This window comes from Triticum aestivum, chromosome 2B (genome assembly GCF_018294505.1).
Source record: "Triticum aestivum cultivar Chinese Spring chromosome 2B, IWGSC CS RefSeq v2.1, whole genome shotgun sequence".
Lineage (NCBI taxonomy): Eukaryota > Viridiplantae > Streptophyta > Magnoliopsida > Poales > Poaceae > Triticum > Triticum aestivum.
The window spans coordinates 742593084-742619641 of NC_057798.1; the positions used below are offsets into that span (position 1 = coordinate 742593084).

General features: G+C 46.1%; 1 protein-coding gene across 1 annotated transcript; it reads right to left on the reverse strand.

Moving 5' to 3' along the window:
• Positions 1-363: 363 nt before the first annotated feature.
• On the reverse strand, positions 364-6017 carry LOC123042399 (uncharacterized). The gene is made up of 2 exons (XM_044464863.1): positions 5778-6017; positions 364-1129 (listed from the first exon to the last, which is right to left on the reverse strand). Exons 1-2 carry the CDS (start codon positions 5981-5983, stop codon positions 631-633), a joined length of 705 nt encoding a protein of 234 aa, XP_044320798.1. The 5' UTR covers positions 5984-6017; the 3' UTR covers positions 364-630.
• Between the last annotated feature and the right edge of the window lie 20541 nt (positions 6018-26558).

Here is a 26558-nt window from a genome sequence, read left to right on the forward strand (position 1 = left end):
CTTGGTTAAATCTCAGTCGACTGATTTTTAGCAAACCATTTTTTATGGGCCATTTGCATTTCTGTCCCTAACTCGAACCACCTATTCAGATTTGCCCCTAATTTCAAAGCATGCTCAAATTTGCCCCTCTGCCGTTAAGTCACTACTTAGAAATGCCCTTCCATCCAGTCAAAGGCCTTTGACCGTCAAAGGCCAATGTGTACTGTAGCAGACGAAAAGTGCTACAGTATTGGACGGAAAGTGTTACAGTACTGTACGGAAGGGCATTTCTGAGTAGTGACTTAACGGCGGAGGGGCAAATTTGAGCATGCTTCAAAATTAGGGGCAAATCTGAGTAGTGGGTTCGAGTTAGGGGCACAGATGTAAATGTTCCTTTTTTTATTGGTGCAACGTACGGCATGATTGCTAGTAGAAACAAAAAGAATAATATAAAACACAAATAGGGAAGAACCGGAAGAAGATTTGGACAGTGTTACGGAAGGAAGATTCAGTTATCTGATTAATTTTGATGTTTTTCAGATCATGTATTACAGGTGTAGTAGTTATGTACACAAAAAAATTACCCAAAAAGCTGCTGGGCTACCCTTGAGTCATACAGTACGTTTCTACGGTACACTACAGTCGACAGGTTCAGAAACTTCCGCAGGGCACAGAGTCTATAACGTCTTCGCGGCACATGGGGCACGTCGTCTTCTTGGAGAACCACGTGGAAATGCACCGGCGGTGGAACGAGTGCCGGCAAGCCGGCAGCTCCACGGCGGGCTCTCCCTCCAGGCCATCCAGACAGATCGCGCAGTCGTCCGTCGTCCCGGCGCCGTCCAGGTCCAGCTCCCTCTCTTTGCACGCCATCAGCAGGGCCTCCTCGCCGTGTATGATCCGCCGGTGCACATTCATCGCGAAGCAGAAAGTGAAGCCGTCCTTGGCGTCCTCGCCGCGCGCCACGCGGACGATCTGCGGCACGATTTCCGCGGGCACGACAGCGTCCCACTCGTCCTCGTCGAGGTGGAGAGCCCGGAGCTGACCCAGCTCCGCCAGCATCCCGCGGAGGGCACCTTGGCAGGCGCTGTCGCTCTGTAGCGTGGACAGGTCGCCGACAGGGAACATTATGGCGGAATCGCAGCCGGCCTTGGTGTGTTAGACTATGTATAGCTTCTGTACCTATGTACGTATTGTAACAGAACCATTATATATAATGAGATAAGCTACCCCTAGAGGGTTGTGCTGGTTCCCAAAACTTATTGTCTTACATGGTATCACGCTAGGTTACGATCGCTTCCGCTTTTAAACCCTAATACCCGCACCGCCGCCGCAGCCGCCGCCGCCTTCACCGCCGCCGCCGCGCCACCGATCGCGCCGCCGCCATGTCGAGCGTCGCCACCACCGGTTCCACTGCTGCGGGCTTCCTCCCGGCCTCTCTTGCGGCTCTGCTCAACCTCCCGCTCGATGCCGTCTCCGTTCCCGCTCCGATCGGGACAAGGAGCATCGGCTCCGTCTTCTCCACGCTGCCGGCGCCCTGGCTCGGGCGTGATCTCGTGGTCCACACCGCGGCGCCGCCGTCCGCTGCGGACTCCGCAGGCGTCGTCCCGCCGCTCCTGCCGCAAGCGGATCACACCGCCCCGCTGGCGGGGTTGGCGGCGTCCGCCCCGGCTGCGGGCCTTGTGGCGTCCGCACCGGCCGTGAGCTTTGCGGCGCCCGCCCTGGCTGCGGTCCCGCCTCCTCCCGCATCGGCTTCGGTGCCTCCGGCTGCCTCCATGGTGTTTGCACCCCAGGCAGCCTCCTCGATGGGATCGTCTTCGCCGCCGCCGTTTCACTTCGGTCATCTCATCACCATCAAGCTCTCCGCCGACAACTACATCTTCTGGCGTGCGCAGGTTCTCCCGCTCTTGGGGAGTCACTACCTGCTAGGCTACGTCGACGGATCGCTTCCCTGCCCACCCGCGCTGGTAGACAGCGTGCACGGTCCGGTCTACAATCCGGCCCATCGCGTCTGGACGGGGCAGGACCAGACGAGCCTCTCCTCCATCCAGGGGTCGCTTTCGCCGGCAGTTGCCGGCCTTGTTGTCTTCGCGAAGACGTCTCATGAGGCCTGAACCATCCTTGAGCACACCTTTGCAGCGCAGTCCCAGGCTCGTGTCTCTGCACTCCGTCGTCAGCTTGGAGAGTGTCAGAAGCTTGACTCCACTGCCACTGAGTTCTACAACAAGGTCAAGGGCCTCGCCGACACATTGGCCTCCATTGGACAGCCCCTAACCGACTCCGAGTTCAACTCGTTTATTGTCAATGGTCTTGATGAGGAGTATGATGCCTTAGTCGAGATCATCAACGAGCGGGGCAACTCGACACCCATGCTGGCACACGAGGTTTTCTCTCGGCTCCTTCTCACTGAGCAACGGGTCGAGACTCGCCGCACCAGGGGCACTGGCTCCCTCTCGGCCAACGCCGCCACCAAGGGTGGCCGCTCTTCTTCATCACCCCGGTCTCCCTTGGGGCTGCCACCGTCGCCCGCCTCGGCCCCCCCACCTACTGCGACCTTACCGGGGGCTGGTGGTCCACGTGTGTGCCAGCTTTGTGGCCGCGATGGGCACTGGGCCTCCAAGTGTCATAAGCGCTTCCAGCGAAGCTTCCTTGGTCTTGGCAATGACGGCAAAGATACACGCAACAATGCCCGTCAGGTCGCCATGGCTGATCGTCCCTCGCCGCAGAAGCAACAGGGACACACTCAGTCCTACTCCATCGATCCACACTGATACATGGACTCTGGGGCGACAGAGCATCTGACCAGCGAGATGGGGAAGCTTCACACTCGTGAACCCTATCATGGCTCCGACAAGATCCACACCGCCAATGGAGCAGGTATGCACATCTCTCATATTGGTCAAGCATCTCTTCTCACTAGACATGCCAATAGGAGTCTTCAGCTTCGCAATGTTCTTCGAGTTCCATCTGTGACCCGTAATCTTCTTTCAGTTCCTAAACTCACACGTGATAATAATGTGCTTTGTGAATTTCACCCTTTTGATCTTTTTATTAAGGATCGGGGCACGAGGGACATTCTTTCTCATCAACCGTACTCCCACTCGTGTTTTAAACATGAAGACTCCCATTGAGGTTCTCCTTAATGAACAACCTGATTATACCTTTTTCAAGGTATTTTGGTGTGCTTGCTGGCCGCATCTTCGTCCATATAATAAGCGCAAGCTTGTGTTTCGTTCTAAGAAGTGTGTTTTTCTTGGCTATAGCTCTCTCCATAAAGGTTACAAATGTCTTCATGTTCCCACTAATCGTGTTTGATGAGCATGTTTTTCCCTTTGCCAAACTTCCTGTGTCCACTGTCGAACCACCATCTCTGCATTCATCCTCTGTTGCTTCTGACCAATTTGATGATGTTGCATACTCTCCTTTGCTGTTACCGAACCATGGTGCAGGAACCGGACGTGGGGCTCGTTTGGAGCTTTTGGAGGATTCACCATCATCATCACCGCTTCTGATGGGCACGTTGATCGCCCTATGTTGCATGGCATCGATTTGCGTGCCCATGCATGGTCACCCGAAGAGCCCGTCGCGCCGAGCATCTCCACTGCTCGGTCCGTTACGCCAGCGACCGCCGAGTCTCCAGCGGCTCGGCCCTTTTCGCCAGCGGCCGCCGAGTCTTCAGCGGCTCGGCCTGTCACGCCGTCTTCGCCCGCGGCTCGGCCCGTCACGCCGTCTTCGCCTGCAGCTCGGGTCCGCGACACTGTCCTCACGTCGCCTTCATCCGCGGATCGGCCCGCGACATCGGCCGCGCCACGGCCCACTATGCCGGGCTCGCCATCGGCCCGGTCTGTGACGCCGGCGTCGCCAGCTGCTTCGTCTGCTCTGCCGGTTTCACCGGTGGGCCGACCTTCTTCGCCGACCGAGCCCGAGGCTACTGTGTCTGGCTCCTCGTCACCGGCTGACTCGTCAACGTCGCCGTCCTCCAGCCCGTTGCAGGCTGCTCCGTCGACCTCGGTGGTTCCTGTGTCCCGACCACATACACGCAGTCGCAGTGGCATTTTCAAACCTAAGGAACGTAAGGATGGTACGGTTGCTTGGTTGGCTGCTGCTGTTGCGGATCCATCTTCTGAGCCTCGCTCATATCAGGCTGCCCTGCGCATTCCACATTGGCGAGAGGCTATGGAGCAGGAGTTTCATGCTCTCCTTCGTAACAAGACATGGACTCTCGTTCCTCCACCACCACGGGTAAATATTATTGACTCAAAATGGGTATTCAAAGTGAAGAAGCATTCGGATGGATCTATTGAGCGTTACAAAGCGCGACTTGTTGCTCGCGGTTTTCGGCAGCGCCATGGTCTTGACTATGAGGACGCCTTCAGTCCTGTCGTCAAGCCTACCACTATTCGGCTTCTTCTCTCCATTGCTGTTTCTCGTGGTTGGTCACTTCGTCAACTTGATGTGTAGAATGCTTTTCTACATGGTTTTTTGGAGGAAGAGGTTTATATGAAACAGCCGCCTGGTTTTTCTGATCCTGATCGTCCTGACTATATCTGTCGTCTCTCCAAAGCACTATATGATTTGAAGCAAGCTCCTCGTGCCTGGCATGCCCGCCTTGCCTCTGCCCTTCGTGCTCATGGGTTTGTGCCATCCACTGCTGACACTTCATTATTTCTTCTACAGAAGCCAGAAGTCACTATGTATCTTTTGGTATATGTCGATGATATTATCCTTGTCAGCTCTTCTCAGTATGCTGCTGATGCTCTTGTCTGCTCTCTTGGTGCTGATTTTGCAGTCAAAGATCTTGGGAAGCTTCACTACTTTCTTGGAGTTGAGGTCACTTCTCGTGCTACTGGTCTTGTCCTTACGCAGAAGAAGTACTCCTTGGAGTTGTTACAAAGAGCGGGCATGCTGAAGTGCAAACCGATCACCACACCCATGTCGTCTACTGACAAGATAACAGCTGTTGATGGTGAGCTTTTGTCTCCTGCGGATGCCACAGAGTACAGGAGCATTGTTGGTGGACTTCAGTACTTGACGATCACGAGACCAGATATCTCTTATGCTGTTAACAGGGTTTGTCAGTATCTTCAGGCTCCCAGAGATACTCATTGGGCTGCTGTTAAACGCATTCTTCGTTATGTTCAGTTCACCCTGACATTTGGTATGCATATTCGGCCGACTTCCTCTCGGGTCCTTTCGGCCTTCTCTGATGCAGATTGGGCTGGTAGCCCAGATGACAGGCGATCCACGGGGGGTTATGCAGTATTCTTTGGCCCTAATTTGATCGCCTGGAGTGCTCGGAAACAGGCTACTGTGTCACGTAGCAGTACTGAAGCTGAGTACAAGGCTGTGGCTAATGCTACTGCAGAGATTATTTGGGTGCAGTCTTTGCTTCAGGAGTTGGGTTTGTCTCAACCACAGCCTCCTATTCTTTGGTGTGATAACATCGGTGCTACATACCTTTCTGCAAATCCAGTATTTCATGCCCGAACGAAACACATTGAAGTTGACTATCACTTTGTACGGGAACGTGTATCACAGAAGCAACTCCAGATCAAGTTTATCTCATCTAAGGATCAACTTGCAGACATCTTCACTAAGCCTTTACCACTGCCACAGTTTGAGGCTGGTAGGCGCAATCTTACCCTTCTCAGTTCTTTAGAAAGTGGCTAAGATTGAGGGAGGGTGTTAGATTATGTATAGCTTCTGTACCTATGTACGTATTGTAACAAAACCATTATATATAATGAGATAAGCCACCCCTAGAGGGTTGTGCTGGTTCCCAAAACTTATTGTCTTACATGGTGTACTTATGCAGCACCACCTTCGGGTGCCGGCCGCTCCTGCGGAACTCCAGGGACCGCGTCACGCTGCACATCACGCGCAGGGCGAACCGGTGGCTGCCGCCGTCGGAGGCTGCCGGCGCGGGCTCCTCGGAGAAGCATATCGTGGTCGCGTCGAGCCGGCGGTCGACTACTGCGCCGTCCGCGGGGTGCTTCGGCATCGCCATTGCTACCAACCTAGCAAGGATCCGAACGTGCAGATGATTGCTGGTCTGTTGTTGGTCAATCAACGTGCGGTGCGCTATATGTAGGCCGGCCGGGCGGCGCGTGCGCGCCCTCCACCTCCAGTCGGAGACGGCTTCCCAATTCGAATTCCGGTGTTGTTTAAAAAAAAAATCGAACTCCGGTGGAACGCGATGCAGAATTGCAGGTGGCTGGACGAATCGAGCGGGCCGGCTCGTGCCTCTGGACCGGACCGGACCGGACAGAAATAGATAGGCCAGATAAAAATAACAGACGGGCCGATCTGAATAGGCCTGAAAATGTTTCGGCCTGATCCTGCTGTTTTTGGCTCGTCAGACAAAATGCCCAGCCGAGGCTCCTGGAACCGCTAAAAAAAAACGAGGCTCCTGGAATAGACTTTTTTTTTCTGAAACCTGGAATTGATTTTTGAAAGCCATCAACCGAGAGCAACTAATTAACGAGCGCTTCTTTGGGAGCCTCGCAACAATCAGTGCCACTTGGCGCGCTCTCAGTCATTTGCCGCGTGTCGCGTCCTGGCCGCTCCCTTCGAACTTTTTTTTTATTTTTTTCGCATGCTTTTTCGGCTTTTAATGGTTTTTTCTGGGGTTTTTTTCGACGTTTTGGTTTTTCACCGGTCTTCCCTAATTTTTCAATAAAAAATAAAATAAAAAATAAAAAAATTGTGCAAAAAAACGTGTTTTCTTTTTTTTCTTTTCGCAAGAGTCACGGTTTTGCTTCCGCGAGAGACACGGTTTTACTTTCGCGAGAGTCACGGCCGTGCCTCTCGGGAACGGAAAAAAACGTGTTTTCTATTTATTTTTTTCAAGAGTCACGACCGTGCATCTCGGAAACGAAAAAAAAATCCGTTTTCTGTTTTCTTTCGCGAGTCACATTTTGCTTCCGCGAGAGGCACAGTTGTGCTTTTGCGAGAGTCACGGCCGTGCCTCTCGGAAACGAAAAAAACACGTTTTTTATTTTTTATTTTCTTTCGCGAGAGTCACGGTTTTGCTTCCGCGAGAGGCACGGTTGTGCTTTCGCGAGAGTCACGGCCGTGCCTTCTCGGAAACGGGAAAAATGCATTTTTTTTCCTTTCACGAGATTCACGGTTTTGCTTCCGCGAGAGACACGGTTGTGATTTCGTGAGAAGCACGGGCGTGCCTCTTTCGGAAAGGGAAAAAACCCGTGCTCCCGGTTCGGTTTTTTCGTCTGCCTTTTTCCATTCGGTTTTTTTCGTGAAAAAAGTTTGTCAAAATCTATCAATATGGGATCTAGTTTTGAAGATCTCGACGCGAGGTATCCAACGGTGCAAGCGGTTCGAGATTTGGATGCACGATTTAAGAGATAAAACGTTTTGAATAAACGGATCTACGAAAAAAGGGAAACTACCAGGTTGCGACAAGTGGCGCAGATGCAGCACGCCACTTGCCGCAACCTGGGGAAGTTGGAGTGATCTTCGCAGCAAGTACTCCTCAACTAGTGATTTCGCCATCAACTAGAGAACGAAGAATCACTGTGTTTGCCGTAAGAGCAAGAGAAGAGAAAGGAGATGACCTCTAAACGAGTGTGAGGCAAGATCTGCAAAACCAATTTGATGCATCCAACAGGCAGCAGTATTGAGGTGCGGATGAGGCAGCACGCGACGGCCGCCAATCTCAAGCTTACGCCCACGTGTCGTCTGCCTCCTCGTTCGCCAAGCTCCTTCTCCTTCCCGCCCTGGACCCACACATGCCACCCACCTCGTCGCGCACAAGTCAATAAATAGAGAAGCTAATTAAATTAAATTGTGGTGCAGAGATACCATATAACCAAGTCAAGTGTATTTGTCTTTGGCCTGGCCACAACATATCCTTAGAGCATCTCCAGTAGAAGATGCAAATTTGGAGATGTAAAACAGAAGATATAAAAATTTACATCTTCAAAAAAGTGTCTTTTGCGTCTTCAAAAGGGTCAACTCCAACAGATGATGCAAAACGGAGATGTAAAAGAGAAACTCCAATAAAAGATGCAAATGGAGATGTAAAATCTAAAAACTTGCAACAACTACTTCATTTCAACATAGTTCAAACATAATATACTACTTCATTTCAACATAGTTCATAAAATACATACATAGTTCAAACATATAAAACATAAATTAATGACTAGCGCAACTAATCCGAGGGCATCCAATACTCCTCGTCGTCATCATCCGAGAGCCCCGAGAACTCCTCGTCATCCTCCTCCGAAGACTCAATGGGGATCACTGTCGAGGGGTCAGCCACGTCCTCCTCCTTCTTCTTCTTCTTCTGCTCAGCGTCGCACTCCTAGAAGAACTCCTGCTCGGCCTGGATGTACTTCGGATTCTCCCGCGCAAACCTCACCATCACCGCCTCATCGCTATCGTCGGGGCTGACTACAATGGTTGACCTCTTCTACGTCTTCTTCGTCAGAATCTCCTCCATCTGAATGCCCTGCAGCACGAGCATCTCCGCATCTGCCTTGGTCTCGATCTCTGTGAAATTGAGGTCCGACTTTTGCCTTCCAACATGCCACACCGCCACGTCGTAGGCATGCGCGGCCTCGTGGACGGTGGGGTAGGTGTCGAGCCAGAAACGACGGCTGGCGTCGGAGAACTCCACCCTGAAGTTGTCGGATGGCTTGGCCCGCACACCGGAGAACTGGTGTTGCTCTTGGGATCTTCTGTGGCATGGCGACGGCGGGGTGATGGGGCGGGGCTGCAGTGGAGGGGCCGGTGGGGATGCGGGGCATGTCGGCGGTGGTGAAGGAAATATGCTCTAGAGGCAATAATAAAGGTTTTATTTATATTTCCTTATATCATGATAAATGTCTATTATTCTTGCCAGAATTGTATTAAGCGAAAACTTGATACATGTGTGGACACATGGACAAAACATAGTGTCCCTAGTAAGCCTCTACTAGACTAGCTCGTTAATCAAAGATGGTTAAGTTTCCTAACCATAGACATGTGTTGTCATTTGACGAACGAGATCACATCATTAGGAGAATGATGTGATGGACAAGACCCATCCATTAGCTTAGCATATAATGATCGTTAAGTTCTATTGCTATTGCCTTCTTCCTGACTTATACATATTCCTTTGACTATGAGATTATGCAACTCCCGGATACTGGAGGAATGCGCCTTGTGTGCTATCAAATGTCACAACATAACCGGGTGATTATAAAGATGCTCTACATGTATCTAAAGTGAAGGAAATATGCCCTAGAGGCAATAATAAAGTTATTATTTATTTCCTTAAATCATGATAAATGTTTATTATTCATGCTAGAATTGTATTAACCGGAAACTTAGTAAATGTGTGAATACATAAACAAAACATAGTCCCTAGTATGCCTCTACTTGACTAGCTCATTCATTAAAGATGGTTATATTTCCTAACCATAGACATCTGTTGTCATTTGATGAGCGTGATCACATCATTAGGAGAATGATGTGATGGACATGACCCATCCGTTAGCTTGGCATTATGAGCGTGTCAGTTTCATTGCTACTGCTTTGTTCATGACTTATACAAGTTCCTCAGACTATGAGATTATGCAACTCCCGAATACCGGAGGAACACTTTGTGTGCTACCAAATGTCACAACATAAATGGGTGATTATAAAGGTGCTCTATAGGTGTCTCCGAAGGTGTTTGTTGGGTTGGCATAGATCAAGATTAGGATTTGTCACTCTGTGTTTCGGAGACGTATCTCTGGGCCCTCTCGATAATACTCATCACTATAAGCCTTGCAAGCATTGTGACTAATGAGTTAGTTACAGGATGAAGTATGACGGAACGAGTAAAGAGACTTGCCGGCAACGAGATTGAACTAGGTATTGAGAAACCGACGATCGAATCTCGGGCAAGTAACATACCGATGACAAAGGGAAGAAAGTATGTTGTTATGCGGTTTGACCGATAAAGATCTTCGTAGAATATGTAGGAACCAATATGAGCATCCAGGTTCCGCTATTGGCTCTTGACCGGAGACATGTCTCGGTCATGTCTACATAGTTCTCGAACCCATAGGGTCTGTATGCTTAACGTTCAATGACGATTGGTATTATGAGTTTATGTTATATGATGTACCGAAGATCATTCAGAGTCCCGTATGTGATCACGGACATGACTAGGAGTCTTGAAATAGTCGAGACATAAAGATTGATATATTGGACGACTATATTCGGACACCAGAAGTGTTCCGGAGAAGTTTCGGATAAAAGCAGAGTGCCGGAGGGTTACCGAAAACCCCAGGGGAACTAATGGGCCTCGTTGGGCCCTAGTGGAGAGAGAGATAAGCCGGCCAGGGCAGGTCGTGCGCCCCCTCCCCTTGAGTCCGAATAGGACAAGGAAGGGGGGACGCCCCCCCTTTCCTTCCCCTCCCTCTCCGTCCTTCCCCCTCTCTCCCTTTAGGTGGAAACCTACTAGGACCTGGAGTCCTAGTTTGATTACTCTATTGGGGGCGCGCCCTAGGAGGGTTGGCCGGCCTCCCCCTTGCTCCTTTATATACGGGGGCAGGGGGCACCCTAGAAGACACAAGTTGATTGTTTAGCCATGTGCGGTGCCCCCTCCATAGATTTCCACCTCGGTCATATCGTCGTAGTGCTTAGGCGAATCCCTGCGCCGATAACTTCATCATCACCTTCACCATGCCGTCGTGTTGATGAAACTCTCCCTTGACCTTAGCTAGATCTAGAGTTCATGGGTCACCGAGTTGAACGTGTGCAGATCGCGGAGGTGATGTACCTTCATTACTAGGATCGGTCAGATCGTGAAGACGTACGACTACATCAACCGTGTTTTCATAACGCTTCCGCTTTCGGTCTACGAGGGTACGTAGACAACACTCTTCCCTCTCGTTGCTATGCATCACATATATAGATCTTGCGTGATTGTAGGAATTTTTTTGAAATTACTGCGTTCCCCAATAGAGGTATCAGAGCCAGGTCTATGCGTAGATGTTATATGCACGAGTAGAACACAAAGAGTTCTGGGTGATAATAGTCATACTGCTTACTAGCATGTCATACTTTGACTCGGCGATATTGTTGGATGAAGCAGCTCAGGCCGACATTACGCGTACCTTACACGAGACTGGTTCTACCGACATGCTTCGCACATAGGTGGCTGGTGAGTGTCTGTTTCTCCAACTTTAGTTGAATCGAGTGTGCCTACGCCTGGTCCTTGTTGTTGGGGAACGTAGTAATTTCAAAAAAAATCCTACGCACACGCAAGATCATGGTGATGCATAGCAACGAGAGGGCAGAGTGTTGTCCATGTACCCTCGTAGACCGAAAGCGGAAGCGTTAGCACAACGTTGTTGATGTAGTCGTAAGTCTTCACGATCCGACCGATCAAGTACCGAATGCATAGCACCTCCGAGTTCAGCACACGTTCAGCTCGATGACATCCCTTGAACTCCGATCCAGCCGAGCTTTGAGGGAGAGTTCTGTCAGCATGACAGCGTGGTGACGATGATGATGTTCTACCGACGCAGGGCTTCGCCTAAGCACCGCTATGATATTATCGAGGTGGAATATGGTGGAGGGGGGCACCGCACACGACTAATAGATCTCGAGGATCAACTGTTGTGTCTAGAGGTGCCCCCTGCCCTCGTATATAAAGAAGCAAGGGGGAGGGGGCGGCCAGCCAGGAGGAGGCACGCCAGGGCAGAGTCCTACTCCCACCGGGAGTAGGACTCCCTCCTTTCCTTGTCCAAGTAGGAAAGGGGGAAGGAAGGGGAGAGAGGAGAGGAAGGAAAGGGGGGCGTCGCCCCCCCTCCTTGTCCTATTCGGACTAGAGGGGGAGGGGCACGCGGCCTGCCCTGGCCGCCCCTCCTCTGCTCCACTTTGGGCCCATGAGGCCCATTAACCCCCAGGGGGGTTCCGGTAACCCCCCGGTACTCTAGTATACATCTGATAACCCCCACAACTATTCTGGTGTCCGAATATAGTCGTACAATATATCAACCTTCATGTCTCGACCATTTCGAGACTCCTCATCATGTCCGTGGTCACATCCGAGACTCCAAACTATCTTCGGTACATCAAAACATATAAACTCATAACATAACCATCGTCTAACTTTAATCGTGCGAACCCTACGGGTTCGAGAACTATGTAGACATGACCGAGACATGTTTCCGGTCAATAACCAATAGCGGAACCTGGATGCTCATATTGGCTCCCACATATTCTACGAAGATCTTTATCGGTCAAACCGCATAACAACATACGTTGCTCCCTTTGTCACCGGTATGTTACTTGCCCGAGATTCGATCGTCAGTATCTCAATACCTAGTTCAATCTTGTTACCGGCAAGTCTCTTTACTCGTTACGTAATGCATCATTCCGTAACTAACTCATTAGCTACATTGCTTGCAAGGCTTATAGTGACGTGCATTACCGAGAGGGCCCAGAGATACCTCTCTGATAATCGGAGTGACAAATCCTAATCTCGAAATACGCCAACTCAACATGTACCTTTGGAGACACCTGTAGAGCTCCTTTATAATCACCCAGTTACATTGTGATGTTTGGTAGCACACAAAGTGTTCCTTCGGTAAACGGGAGTTGCATAATCTCATAGTTGTAGGAACATGTATAACTCATGAAGAAAGCAATAGCAGCATACTAAACGATCAAGTGCTAAGCTAACGGAATGGGTCAACTCAATCACATCATTATCCTAATGATGTGATCCCGTTAATCAAATGACAACTCATGTCTGTGGTTAGGAAACACAACCATCTTTGATCAACAAGCTAGTCAAGTAGAGGCATACTAGTGACACTATGTTTGTCTATGTATTCACACATGTATTATGTTTCTGGTTAATACAATTCTAGCATGAATAATAAACATTTATCATGATATAAGGAAATAAATAATAACTTTATTATTGCCTCTAGGGCATATTTCCTTCAGTCTCCCACTTGCACTAGAGTCAATAATCTAGATTACACAGTAATGATTCTAACACCCATGGAGCCTTGGTGCTGATCATGTTTTGCTCGTGGAAGAGGCTTAGTCAACGGGTCTGCAACATTCAGATCCGTATGTATCTTGCAAATCTCTATGTCTCCCACCTGGACTTGGCCCCAGATGGAATTGAAGCGTCTCTTGATGTGCTTGGTCCTCTTGTGAAATCTGGATTCCTTTGCCAAGGCAATTGCACGAGTATTGTCACAGAAGATTTTCATTGGTCCCGATGCACTAGGTATGACACCTAGATCGGATATGAACTCCTTCATCCAGACTCCTTCATTTGCTGCTTCTAAAGCAACTATGTACTCCGCTCCACATGTAGATCCTGCTACGACGCTTTGTTTAGAACTACACCAACTGACAGCTCCACCGTTCAATATAAACACGTATCCGGTTTGCGATTTAGAATCGTCTGGATCAGTATCAAAGCTTGCATCAATGTAACCATTTACGATTAGCTCTTTGTCACCTCCATAAACGAGAAACACATCCTTAGTCCTTTTCAAGTATTTCAGGATATTCTTGACCGCTGTCCAGTGATCCACTCCTGGATTACTTTGGTACCTCCCTGCTAAACTTATTGCTAAGCATACATCAGGTCTGGTGCACAACATTGCATACATGATAGAGCCTATGGATGAAGCATAGGGAACATCTTTCATTTTCTCTCTATCTTCTGTTGTGGTCGGGCATTGAGTCTGACTCAACTTCACACCTTGTAATACAGGAAAGAACCCTTTCTTTGCTTGATCCATTTTGAACTTTTTCAAAACTTTATCAAGGTATGTGCTTTGTGAAAGTCCAATTAAGCGTCTTGATCTATCGCTATATATCTTGATGCTTAATATATAAGCAGCTTCACCGAGGTCTTTCATTGAAAAACTTTTATTCAAGTATCCTTTTATGCTATCCAGAAATTCCATATCATTTCCAATCAATAATATGTCGTCTACATATAATATCAGAAATGCTACAGAGCTCCCACTCACTTTCTTGTAAATACAGGCTTCTCCAAAAGTCTGTATAAAACCATATGCTTTGATCACACTATCAAAGCGTTTATTCCAACTCCGAGAGGCTTGCACCAGTCCATAAATGGATCGCTGGAGCTTGCACACTTTGTTAGCATCTTTTGGATCGACAAAACCTTCTGGTTGCATCATATACAACTCTTGTTCTGGAAATCCATTCATGAATGTAGTTTTGACATCCATTTGCCATATTTAATAATCATAAAATGCATCAATTGCTAACATGATTCGGATAGACTTAAGCATCGCTATGGGTGAGAAAGTCTCATCATAGTCAACCCCTTGAACTTGTCGAAAACCTTTCACAACAAGTCGAGCTTTGTAGACAGTAACATTGCCATCAACGTCAGTCTTCTTCTTGAAGATCCATTTATTCTTGATGGCTTGCCGATCATCGGGCAAGTCAACCAAAGTCCATACTTTGTTCTTATACATGGATCCCATCTCAGATTTCATGGCCTCAAGCCATTTTTCGAAATCTGGGCTCATCATCGCTTCCTCATAGTTTGTAGGTTCACCATGGTCAAGTAACATGACCTCCAGAATAGGATTACTGTACCACTCTGGTGCGGATCTTACTCTAGTTGACCTACGAGGTTCGGTAGTAACTTGATCTGAAGTTTCATGATCGATATCATTAGCTTCCTCACTAATTGGTGTAGTCGTCACAGGAACCGGTTTCTGTGATGAACTATTTTCCAATAAGGGAGCAGGTATAGTTACCTCATCAAGTTCTACTTTCCTCCCACTCACTTCTTTCGAGAGAAACTCCTTCTCTAGAAAGGATCCGAATTTAACAACAAAATTCTTGCCTTCAGATTTGTGATAGAAGGTGTACCCAATAGTCTCCTTTGGGTATCCTATGAAGACACATTTCTCTGATTTGGGTTCGAGCTTATCTGGTTGAAGTTTCTTCACATAAGCATCGCAACCCCAAACTTTAAGAAACGACAACTTTGGTTTCTTGCCAAACCACAGTTCATAAGGCGTCGTCTCAAAGGATTTTGATGGTGCCCTATTTAACGTGAATGTGGCCGTCTCTAAAGCATAACCCCAAAACGATAGCGGTAAATCGGCAAGAGTCATCATAGATCGCACCATATCTAGTAAAGTACAATTACGACATTTGGACACACCATTACGTTGTGGTGTTCCGGGTGGCTTGAGTTGCCAAACTATTCTGCATTGTTTCAAATGTAAACCAAACTCGTAACTCAAATATTCTCCTCCATGATTAGATCGTAGAAACTTTATTTTCTTGTTACGATGATTTTCCACTTCACTCTGGAATTCTTTGAACTTTTCAAATGTTTCAGACTTATGTTTCATTAAGTAGATATACCCATATCTTCTCAAATCATCTGTGAACGTGAGAAAATAACGATACCCACCGCGAGCCTCAATATTCATTGGTCCACATACATCAGTATGTATGATTTCCAACAAATCTGTTGCTCGCTCCATAGTTCCGGAGAACAGTGTTTTAGTCATCTTGCCCATGAGGCATGGTTTGCAAGTATCAAGTGATTCATAATCAAGTTATTCCAGAAGTCCATCAGTATGGAGTTTCTTCATGCGCTTTACACCAATATGACCCAAACGATAGTGCCACAAATAAGTTGCACTATCATTATTAACTTTGCATCTTTTGGCTTCAACATTATGAATATGTGTATCACTACTATCGAGATTCAATAAAAATAGACCACTCTTCAAGGGTGCATGACCATAAAAGATATTACCCATATAAATAGAACAACCATTATTCTCTGATTTAAATGAAGAACTGTCTCGCATCAAACAAGATCCAGATATAATGTTCATGCTCAATGTTGGCACCAAATAACAATTATTCAGGTCTAAAACTAATCCCAAAGGTAGGTGTAGAGGTAGCGCGCCGACCGCGATCACATCGACTTTGGAACCATTTCCCATGCGCATCGTCACCTCGTCCTTAGCCAATCCTCGCTTAATCCGTAGTCCCTGTTTCGAGTTGCAAATATTAGCAACAGAACCAGTATCAAATACCCAGGTGCTACTGCGAGCATTAGTAAGGTACACATCAATAACATGTATATCACATATACCTTTGTTCACCTTGCCATCCTTCTTATCCGCCAAATACTTGGGGCAGTTCTGCTTCCAGTGACCAGTCTGCTTGCAGTAGAAGCACTCAGTCTCAGGCTTAGGTCCAGACTTGGGTTTCTTCTCTTGAGCAGCAACTTGTTTGCCGTTCTTCTTGAAGTTCCCCTTCTTCTTCTTCCCTTTACCCTTTTTCTTGAAACTGGTGGTCTTGTTGACCATCAACACTTGATGCTCCTTTTTGATTTCTACCTCCGCAGCTTTTACATTGCGAAGAGCTCGGGAATTGTCTTGTTCATCCCTTGCATCTTATAGTTCATCACGAAGCTCTTGTAGCTTGGTGGCAGTGATTGAAGAATTCTGTCAATGACACTATCATCAGGAATATTAACTCCCAGTTGAATGAAGTGATTATTATACCCAGACATTTTGAGTATATGTTCACTGACAGAACTATTCTCTTCCATCTTGCAGCTATAGAACTTATTGGAGACTTCATATCTCTCAATCCGGGCATTTGCTTGAAATATTAACTTCAACTCCTGGAACATCTCATATGCTCCATGACGTTCAAAACGTCGTTGAAGTCCCGGTTCTAAGCCGTAAAGCATGGCACACTGAACTATCGAGTAGTCATCAACTTTGCTCTACAGACGTTCTTAACGTCGTCAGTTGCATCTACAGCAGGCCTGGCACCCAGCGGTGCTTCCAGGACGTAATTCTTCTGTGCAGCAATGAGGATAATCCTCAAGTTACGGACCCAGTCCGTGTAGTTGCTACCATCATCTTTCAACTTAGCTTTCTCAAGGAACGCGTTAAAATTCAATGGAACAACAGCATGGGCCATTGATCTACAACAACATAGACAAGCATAACACTATCAGGTACTAAGTTCATGATAAATTTAAGTTCAATTAATCATATTACTAAGAACTCCCACTTAGATAGACATCCCTCTAATCATCTAAGTGATCACGTGATCCAAATAAACTAAACCATGTCCGATCATCATGTGAGATGGAGTAGTTTTCAATGGTGAACATCACTATGTTGATCATATCTACTATATGATTCACGCTCGACCTTTCGGTCTCAGTGTTTCGAGGCCATATCTGTATATGCTAGGCTCGTCAAGTTTAACCTAAGTGTTCCACGTGTGCAACTGTTTTGCACCCGTTGTATTTGAACGTAGAGCCTATCACACCTGATCATCACGTGGTGTCTCAGCACGAAGAACTTTCGCAACGGTGCATACTCAGGGAGAACACTTATACCTTGAATTTAGTGAGAGATCATCTTATAATGCTACCGTCAATCAAAGCAAAATAAGATGCATAAAGGATAAACATAAATGGCAATCAATATAAGTGATATGATATGGCCATCATCATCTTGTGCTTGTGATCTCCATCTCCGAAGCACCGTCATGATCACCATCGTCACCGGCGCGACACCTTGATCTCCATCGTAGCATCATTGTCGTTTCGCCACCTATTGCTTCTACGACTATCGCTACCGTTTAGTGATAAAGTAAAGCAATTACAGGGCGATTGCATTGCATACAATAAAGCGATAACCATATGGCTCCTGCTAGTTGCCGATAACTCGGTTACAAAACATGATCATCTCATACAATAAAATATAGCATCATGTCTTGACCATATCACATCATAGCATGCCCTGCAAAAACAAGTTAGACGTCCTCTACTTTGTTGTTGCAAGTTTTACGTGGCTGCTACAGGCTGAGCAAGAACTGTTCTTACCTACGCATCAAAACCACAACGATAGTTCATCAAGTTAGTGCTGTTTTAACCTTCTCAAGGACCGGGTGTAGCCACACCCGGTTCAACTAAAGTTGGAGAAACTCACACCCGCCAGCCACCTATGTGCAAAGCACGTCGGTAGAACCAGTCTCGCATAAGCGTACGCGTAATGTCGGTCCGGGCCGCTTCATCCAACAATATCGCCGAACCAAAGTATGACATGCTGGTAAGCAGTATGACTTGTATTGCCCACAACTCACTTGTGTTCTATTGGTTCAACTAAAGTTGGAGAAACTCACACCCTCCAGCCACCTATGTGCAAAGCACGTCGGTAGAACCAGTCTCGCGTAAGCGTACGCGTAATGTCGGTCCGGGCCGCTTCATCCAACAATACCGCCGAACCAAAGTATGACATGCTGGTAAGCAGTATGACTTGTATTGCCCACAACTCACTTGTGTTCTACTCGTGCATATAACATCTACGCATAAAACCAGGCTTTGATACCACTATTGGGGAATGTAGTAATTTCAAAAAATTTCCTATGCACACACAAGATCATGGTGATGCATAGCAACAAGAGGGGAGAGTGTTGTCCACGTACCCTCATAGACCGGAAGCGGAAGCGTTACCACAACGCGGTTAATGCAGTCGTACGTCTTCATGATCTGACCGATCAAGTACCGAACGCACGACACCTCCGAGTTCAACACACGTTCAGCTCGATGACGTCCCTCGAACTCCGGTCCAGCCGAGCTTTGAGGGAGAGTTCCGTCAGCATGACGGCGTGGTGACGATAATGATGTTCTACCGACAAAGGGCTTCGCCTAAGCACCGCTATGATATTATCGAGGTGGAATATGGTGGAGGGGGGCACGACACACGGCTAATAGATCTCGAGGGTCAATTGTTGTGTCTAGAGGTGCCCCCTGCCCCGTATATAAATGAGCAAGGGGGAGGGGCGGTCGGCCAGGAGGAGGCGCGCCAGGGAGGAGTCCTACTCCCACCGGGAGTAGGACTCCCTCCTTTCCTTGTCCAAGTAGGAGAGGGGGAAGAAAGGGGAGAGAGGAGAGGAAGGAAAGGGGGGGCGCCCCCCCTCCTTGTCCTATTCGGACTAGAGGGGGAGGGGGCATGCGGCCTGCCCTGGCCGCCACTCCTCTGCTCCACTTTGGGCCCATGAGGCCCATTAACCCCCCGGGGGGTTCCGGTAACCCCCGGGTACTCCGGTATACATCCGATAACCCCCGAAACTATTCTGGTGTTCGAATATAGTCGTCCAATATATCAATCTTCATGTATCAACCATTTCGAGGCTCCTCGTCATGTCCGTGATCACATCCGGGACACCGAACTATCTTTGGTACATCAAAACATATAAACTCATAATATAACCGTTATCTAACTTTAAGCATGCGGACCCTACGGGTTCGAGAACTATGTAGACATGACTGAGACACGTCTCCGGTCAATAACTAATAGTAGAACCTGGATGCTCATATTGGCTCCCACATATTCTATGAAGATCTTTATCGGTCAAACCACATAACAACATACGTTGTTCCCTTTGTCATCGGTATGTTACTTGCCCGAGATTCGATCGTCGGTATCTCAATACCTAGTTCAATCTCGTTACCAGCAAGTTTCTTTACTCGTTACGTAATGCATCATCCCGTAACTAACTCATTAGATACATTGCTTGAAAGGCTTATAGTGATGTGCATTACCGAGAGGGCCTAGAGATACCTCTCCGATAATCGGAGTGACAAATCCTAATCTCGAAATATGCCAACTCAACATGTACCTTCAGAGACACTTGTAGAGCTCCTTTATAATCCCCCAGTTATGTTGTGACATTTGGTAGAACACGAAGTGTTCCTCCGGTAAATGGAAGTTGCATAATCTCATAGTTGTAGGAATATGTATAAGTCGTGAAGAAAGCAATAGCAACATACTAAACGATCAAGTGTTAAGCTAACGGAATGGGTCAAGTCAATCACATCATTCTCCTAATGATGTGATCCCATTAATAAAATGATAACTCATGTCTATGGTTAGGAAACACAACCATCTTTGATCAACGAGCTAGTCAAGTAGAGGCATACTAGTGACACTATGTTTGTCTATGTATTCACACATGTATTATGTTTCCAGTTAATACAATTCTAGCATGAATAATAAACATTTATCATGATATAAGTAAATAAATAATAACTTTATTATTTACACTAGGGCATATTTCCTTCACTTGTTGAAGGTTAAAACATCACACTTGACAAAAATCACTGTGGTTTTGATGCGTAGGTAAGAACGGTTCTTGCTAGAAGCCCGTAGCAGCCACGTAAAACTTGCAACAACAAAGTAGAGGACGTCTAAATTGTTTTTGCAGGGCTTGCTGTGATTGATATGGTCAAGGCATGATGCAATATAATTTGTTGTATGAGATGATCATGTTTTGTAACAAAGTTATCGGCAACTGGCAGGAGCCATATGGTTGTCACTTTATTGTATGCAATGCAATCGCCATGTAATTTTTTACTTTATCACTAAGCGGTAGTGATAGTTATAGTAACAATAGTTGGCAAGACGACAATGATGCTACGATGGAGATCAAGGTGTCGCGCCGATGACGTTGGAGATCATGATGATGCTTCGATGATGGAGATCATGAGCACAAGATGATGATGGCCATATCATGTCACATATTTTGATTGCATGTGATGTTTATCCTTTATGCATCTTATCTTGCTTAGAACGTCGGTAGCATTATAAGATGATCCCTTACTAAATTTCAAGGTATAAGTGTTCTCCTGAGTATGCACCATTGCTACAGTTCGTCGTGCCGAGACACCATGTGATGATCGGGTGTGATAAGCTCTATGTTCACATACAACGGGTGCAAGCCAGTTTTGCACACGCAGAATACTCGGGTTAAACTTGACGAGCCTAGCATATGCAGATATGGCCTCAAAACACTAAGACCGAAAGGTCGAGCATGAATCATATAGTAGATATGATCAACATAGTGATGTTCACCATTGAAAGCTACTCCATCTCAGGTGATGATCGGACATGGTTTAGTTGATTTGGATCACGAGATCACTTAGATGATTAGAGGGATGTCTATCTAAGTGGGAGTTCTTAAGTAATATGATTAATTGAACTTTAATTTATCATGAACTTAGTACCTGATAGTATTTTGCATGTCTATGTTGTTGTAGATCAATGGCCCGTGCTACCGTTCCTTTGAATTTTAATGCGTTCCTATAGAAAGCTAAGTTGAAATATGATGACAACAACTACATAGACTGGGTCCGTAACTTGAGGATTATCCTCATTGCTGCACAGAAGAATTACGTCCTGGAAGCACCGTTGGGTGCCAGGCCTGCTGCAGATGCTACTGATGACGTTAAGAACGTCTAGCAAATCAAAGCTGATGACTACTTGATAGTTCGGTGTAGCATGCTTTACAGCTTAGAATCGGGACATCAAAGATGTTTTGAACATCATGGAGCATATGAGATGTTCCAAGAGTTCAAGTTAATATTTCAAGCAAATGCCTGAGTTGACAGTTATGAAGTCTCCAACAAGTTCTACAACTGCAAAATGGAGGAGAATAGTTCTGTCAATGAACACATACTCAGAATGTCTGGGTACCATAACCACTTGACTCAACTCGGAGTTGGTCTTCCAGTTGATCGTGTCATTGACAGAGTTCTTCAATCACTGCCACCAAGCTATAAAGTCTTCGTGATGAACTATAACATACAAGGGATAACAAGACTATTCCCGAGCTCTTCGCGATGCTAAAGGCTGTGGAGGTAGAAATCAAAAGGGAGCATCAAGTGTTGATGGTCAATAAGACCACTAGTTTCAAGAAAAAGGGCAAAGGGAAGAAGGGGAACTTCAAGAAGAACGGAAAAAAGGTTGCTGCTCAAGAGAAGAAACCCAAGTCTGGACCTAAGCCTGAAACTGAGTGCTACTACTACAAAGGGACTCGCCACTGGAAGCGGAACTGCCCCAAGTATTTGGCGGATAAGAAGGATGGCAAAGTGAAAGGTATATTTGATATACATGTTATTGATGTGTACTTAACTGATGCTCACAGTAGCGCCTGGGTATTTGATACTGGTTCTGTTGCTCATATTTGCAACTCGAAACAGGGGCTACGGATTAAGTGAAGATTGTCTAAGGACGAGGTGTCGATGCGCGTGGGAAATGGTTCCGAAGTCGATGTGATCGCGGTCGGCACGCTACCTCTACATCTACCATCGGGATTAGTTTTAGACCTGAATAATTGTTATTTGGTGCCAGTGTTGATCTTGAACATTATATCTGGATCTTGTTTAATGTGAGACGGTTATTCATTTAAATCAGAGAATAATGGTTGTTCTATTTATATTAGTAATATCTTTTATGGTCATGCACCCCTGCTGAGTGGTCTATTTTTGTTGAATCTCGATAGTAGTGATACACATATTCATAGTGTTGAAGCCAAAAGATTTAAGTTTAATAATGATAGTGCAACTTATTTGTGGCACTACCGTTTGGGTCATATCGGTGTAAAGAGCATGAAGAAACTCCATGCCGATGGACTTTTGGAATCACTTGATTATGAATCACTTGGTGCCTGCAAACCGTGCCTTATGGGCAAGATGACTAAAACTCCGTTCTTCGGAGCAATGGACCGAGCTACTCACTTGTTGGAAATAATACATACCGATGTATGCGGTCCAATGAGTATTGACGCTCGTGGTGGGTATCGTTATTTTCTTACCTTCACAGATGATTTTAAGCAGATATGGTTATATCTACTTAATGAAGCATCAGCCTGAAACATTTGAAAAGTTCAAAGAATTTCAGAGTGAAGTGGAAAATCTTCGTAACAAGAAAATAAAGTTTCTACGATCTGATCGTGGAGGAGAATATTTGAGTTACGAGTTTGGTCTTCATTTGAAGCAACATGGGATAGTTTCACAATTAACGCCACGTGGAACACCACAGGAAATGGTGTGTTCGAACATCGTAACCATACTTTATTGGATATGGTGCGATCGATGATGTCTCTTACTGATTTACCGCTATCGTTCTGGGGTTATGCTTTAGAGACGGTTGCATTCACTTTAAATTGGGCACCATCAAAATCCGTTGAGACAAACGCCTTATGAACTATGGTTTGGTAAGAAACCAAAGTTGTTGTTTCTTAAAGTTTGGGGTTGCGATGCTTATGTGAAAAATCTTCAACCTGATAAGCTCGAACCCAAATCGAAAAAGTGTGTCTTCATAGGATACCCAAAGGAAACTGTTGGGTACACCTTCTATCACAGATCCGAAGGCAAAATATTTGTTGCTAAAAATGGATCCTTTCTAGAGAAGGAGTTTCTCTCGAAAGAAGTGAGTGGGAGGAAAGTAGAACTTAATGAGGTAGTTGTACCTTCTCCCTTATTGGAAAGTAGTTCATCACAGAAATCAGTTCCCATGATTCCTACACCAATTAGTGAGGAAGCTAATGATGATGATCATGAAGCTTCAGATCAAGTTACTACCGAACCTCGTAGGTCTTTCAGAGTAAGATCCGCACCAGAGTGGTACGGTAATCCTGTTCTGAAAGTCATGTTACTAGACCATGATGAACCAACGAACTATGAGGAAGCGATGATGAGCCCAGATTCCGTGATATGGCTTGAAGACATGAAATCTGAGATGGGATCCATGTATGAGAACAAAGTGCGAACTTTGGTGGACTTGCCCGATGATCGGCAAGCCATAGAAAATAAATGGATTTTTAAGAAGAAGACCGATGCAGACGGTAATGTTACTATTTATAAAGCTCGACTTGTTGCGGAAGGTTTTCAACAAGTTCAAGGAGTTGACTACGATGAGACTTTCTCACCCGTAGCGATGCTTAAGTCTGTCCGAATCATGTTAGCAATTACTGCATTTTATGATTATGAAATTTGGCAAATGGATGTCAAAACTGCATTCCTGAATGGATTTCTGGAAGAAGAGTTGTATATGATCCAACCGGAAGGTTTTGTCGATCCAAAGGGTGCTAACAAAGTGTGCAAGCTCCAGCGATCCATTTATGGACTGGTGCAAGCCTATCGGAGTTGGAATAAACATTTTGATAGTGTGATCAAAGCATATGGTTTTATACAGACTTTTGGAGAAGCATGTATTTACAAGAAAGTGAGTGGGATCTTTGTAGCATTTCTAATATTATATGTGGATGACATATTGTTGATTGGAAATTATATAGAATTTCTGGATAGCATAAAGGGATACCTGAATAAGAGTTTTTGTATGAAAGACCTCAGAGAAGCTGCCTTGATAAAGTTCTGAAGAAGTTCAAAATGGATCAGTCAAAGAAAGGGTTCTTGCCTGTGTTACAAGGTGTGAAGTTGAGTCAGACTCAATGCCCAACCACTACAGAAGATAGAGAGAAAATTAAAGTCATTCCCTATGCTTCAGCCATAGGTTCTATCATGTATGCAATGTTGTGTACCAGACCTGAAGTGTGCTTTGCTATAAGCATAGCAGGGAGGTACCAAAGTAATCCCAGAGTGGAGCACTGGACAGCAGTCATGAACATCCTGAAATACCTGAAAAGGACTAAGGATATGTTTCTCGTTTATGGAAGTGAAAAAGAGCTCGTCGTAAATAGTTACATCGATGCAAGCTTTGACACTGATTCGGATGACTCTAAGTCGCAGACCGGATACATATTTTTATTGAATGGAGGAGCTGTCAGTTGGTGCAGTTCCAAGCAGAGCATCGTGGCATGATCTACGTGTAAAGCGGAGTACATTGCTGCTTCGGAAGCAGCAAATGAAGGAGTTTGGATGAAGGAGTTCATACTCAATCTAGGTGTCATATCTAGTGCATCGGGTCCAAAGAAAATCTTTTGTGGCAATACTGGTGCAATTTCCTTGGCAAAGGAATCCAGATTTCACAAGAGAACCAAGCACATCAAGAGACGCTTCAATTCCATCCGTCATCAAGTGTCGGAAGGGGACATAGAGATTTGCAAGATACACACGGATCTGAATGTTGCAGACCCATTGACTAAGCCTCTTCCACGAACAAAACATGATCAGCACCAAAGCTCCATGGGTGTTAGAATCATTACTATGTAATCTAGATTATTGACTCTAGTGCAAGTGGGAGACTGAAGGAAATATGCCCTACAGGCAATAATAAAGTTATTATTTATTTCCTTAAATCATGATAAATGTTTATTATTCATGCTAGAACTGTATTAACCGGAAACTTAGTACATATGTGGATACATAGACAAAACATATAGCCCCTAGTATGCCTCTACTTGACTAGCTCGTTCATCAAATATGGTTATGTTTCCTAACCATAGACATGTGTTGTCATTTGATGAATGGGATCACATCATTAGGAGAATGATGTGATGGACATGACCCATCCGTTAGCTTGGCATTATGAGCGTGTCAGTTTCATTGCTACTGCTTTGTTCATGACTTATACAAGTTCCTCAGACTATGAGATTATGCAACTCCCGAATACCGGAGGAACACTTTGTGTGCTACCAAATGTCACAACATAAATGGGTGATTATAAAGGTGCTCTATAGGTGTCTCCGAAGGTGTTTGTTGGGTTGGCATAGATCGAGATTAGGATTTGTCACTCCGTGTTCCGGAGAGGTACCTCTGGGCCCTCTCGGTAATACTGATCACTATAAACCTTGCAAGCATTGTGACTAATGAGTTAGTTACAGTATGAAGTATTATGGAGCAATTAAAGAGACTTGCCGACAAAGAGATTGAACTAGGTATTGAGATACCGATGATCGAATATCGGGCAAGTAACATACCTATAACAAAGGGACTAAGTATGTTGTTATGCGGTTTGAGCGATAAAGATCTTTGTAGAATATGTAGGAACCAATATGAGCATCCAGGTTCCGCTATTGGTTATTGACCGGAGACATGTCTCGGTCATGTCTACATAGTTCTCAAACCCGTAGGGTCCGCACACTTAATGTTCGATGACAATTGGTATTTTGAGTTTAAGTGATATGATGTACCAAAGATTGTTCAGAGTCCCAGATGTGATCACGCACATGACGAGGAATCTCAAAATGGTTGAGACATAAAGATTGATATATTGGACGACTATATTCGAACACCGGAAGTGTTCCGGAGAAGTTTCGGATAAAACCGGAGTGCCGGAGGGTTACCGGAAACTCCAGGGGAACTAATGTGCTTCGTTCGGCCCTAGTGGAGAGAGAGAGGGGCCAGCGAGGGCAGGCCGCGCGCTCCCTCCCCTTGAGTCCGAATAGGACAAGGAAAGGAGGCAGCGCCCCCCTTTCCTTCCCCCTCCCCGTCTCCTTCCTTCCCCCTCTCTCCCTTTAGGTGGAAACCTACTAGGACTTGGAGTCCTAGTAGGATTCCCCTATTGGGGGCGCGCCCTAGGAGGTCTGGCTGGCCTCCCCCTTTCTCCTTTATATACGGGGGCAAGAGGGCACCCTAGAAGACACAAGTTGGTTGTTTAGCCGTGTGCGGTGCACCCCTCCATAGATTTCCACCTCGGTCATATTGTCGTAGTGCTTAGGTGAAGCCCTGCACCGGTAACTTCATCATCACCGTCACCAATCCGTCATGATGACGAAACTCTCCCTCGACCTCAGTTGGATCTAGAGTTCGTGGGACATCACCGAGCTGAATG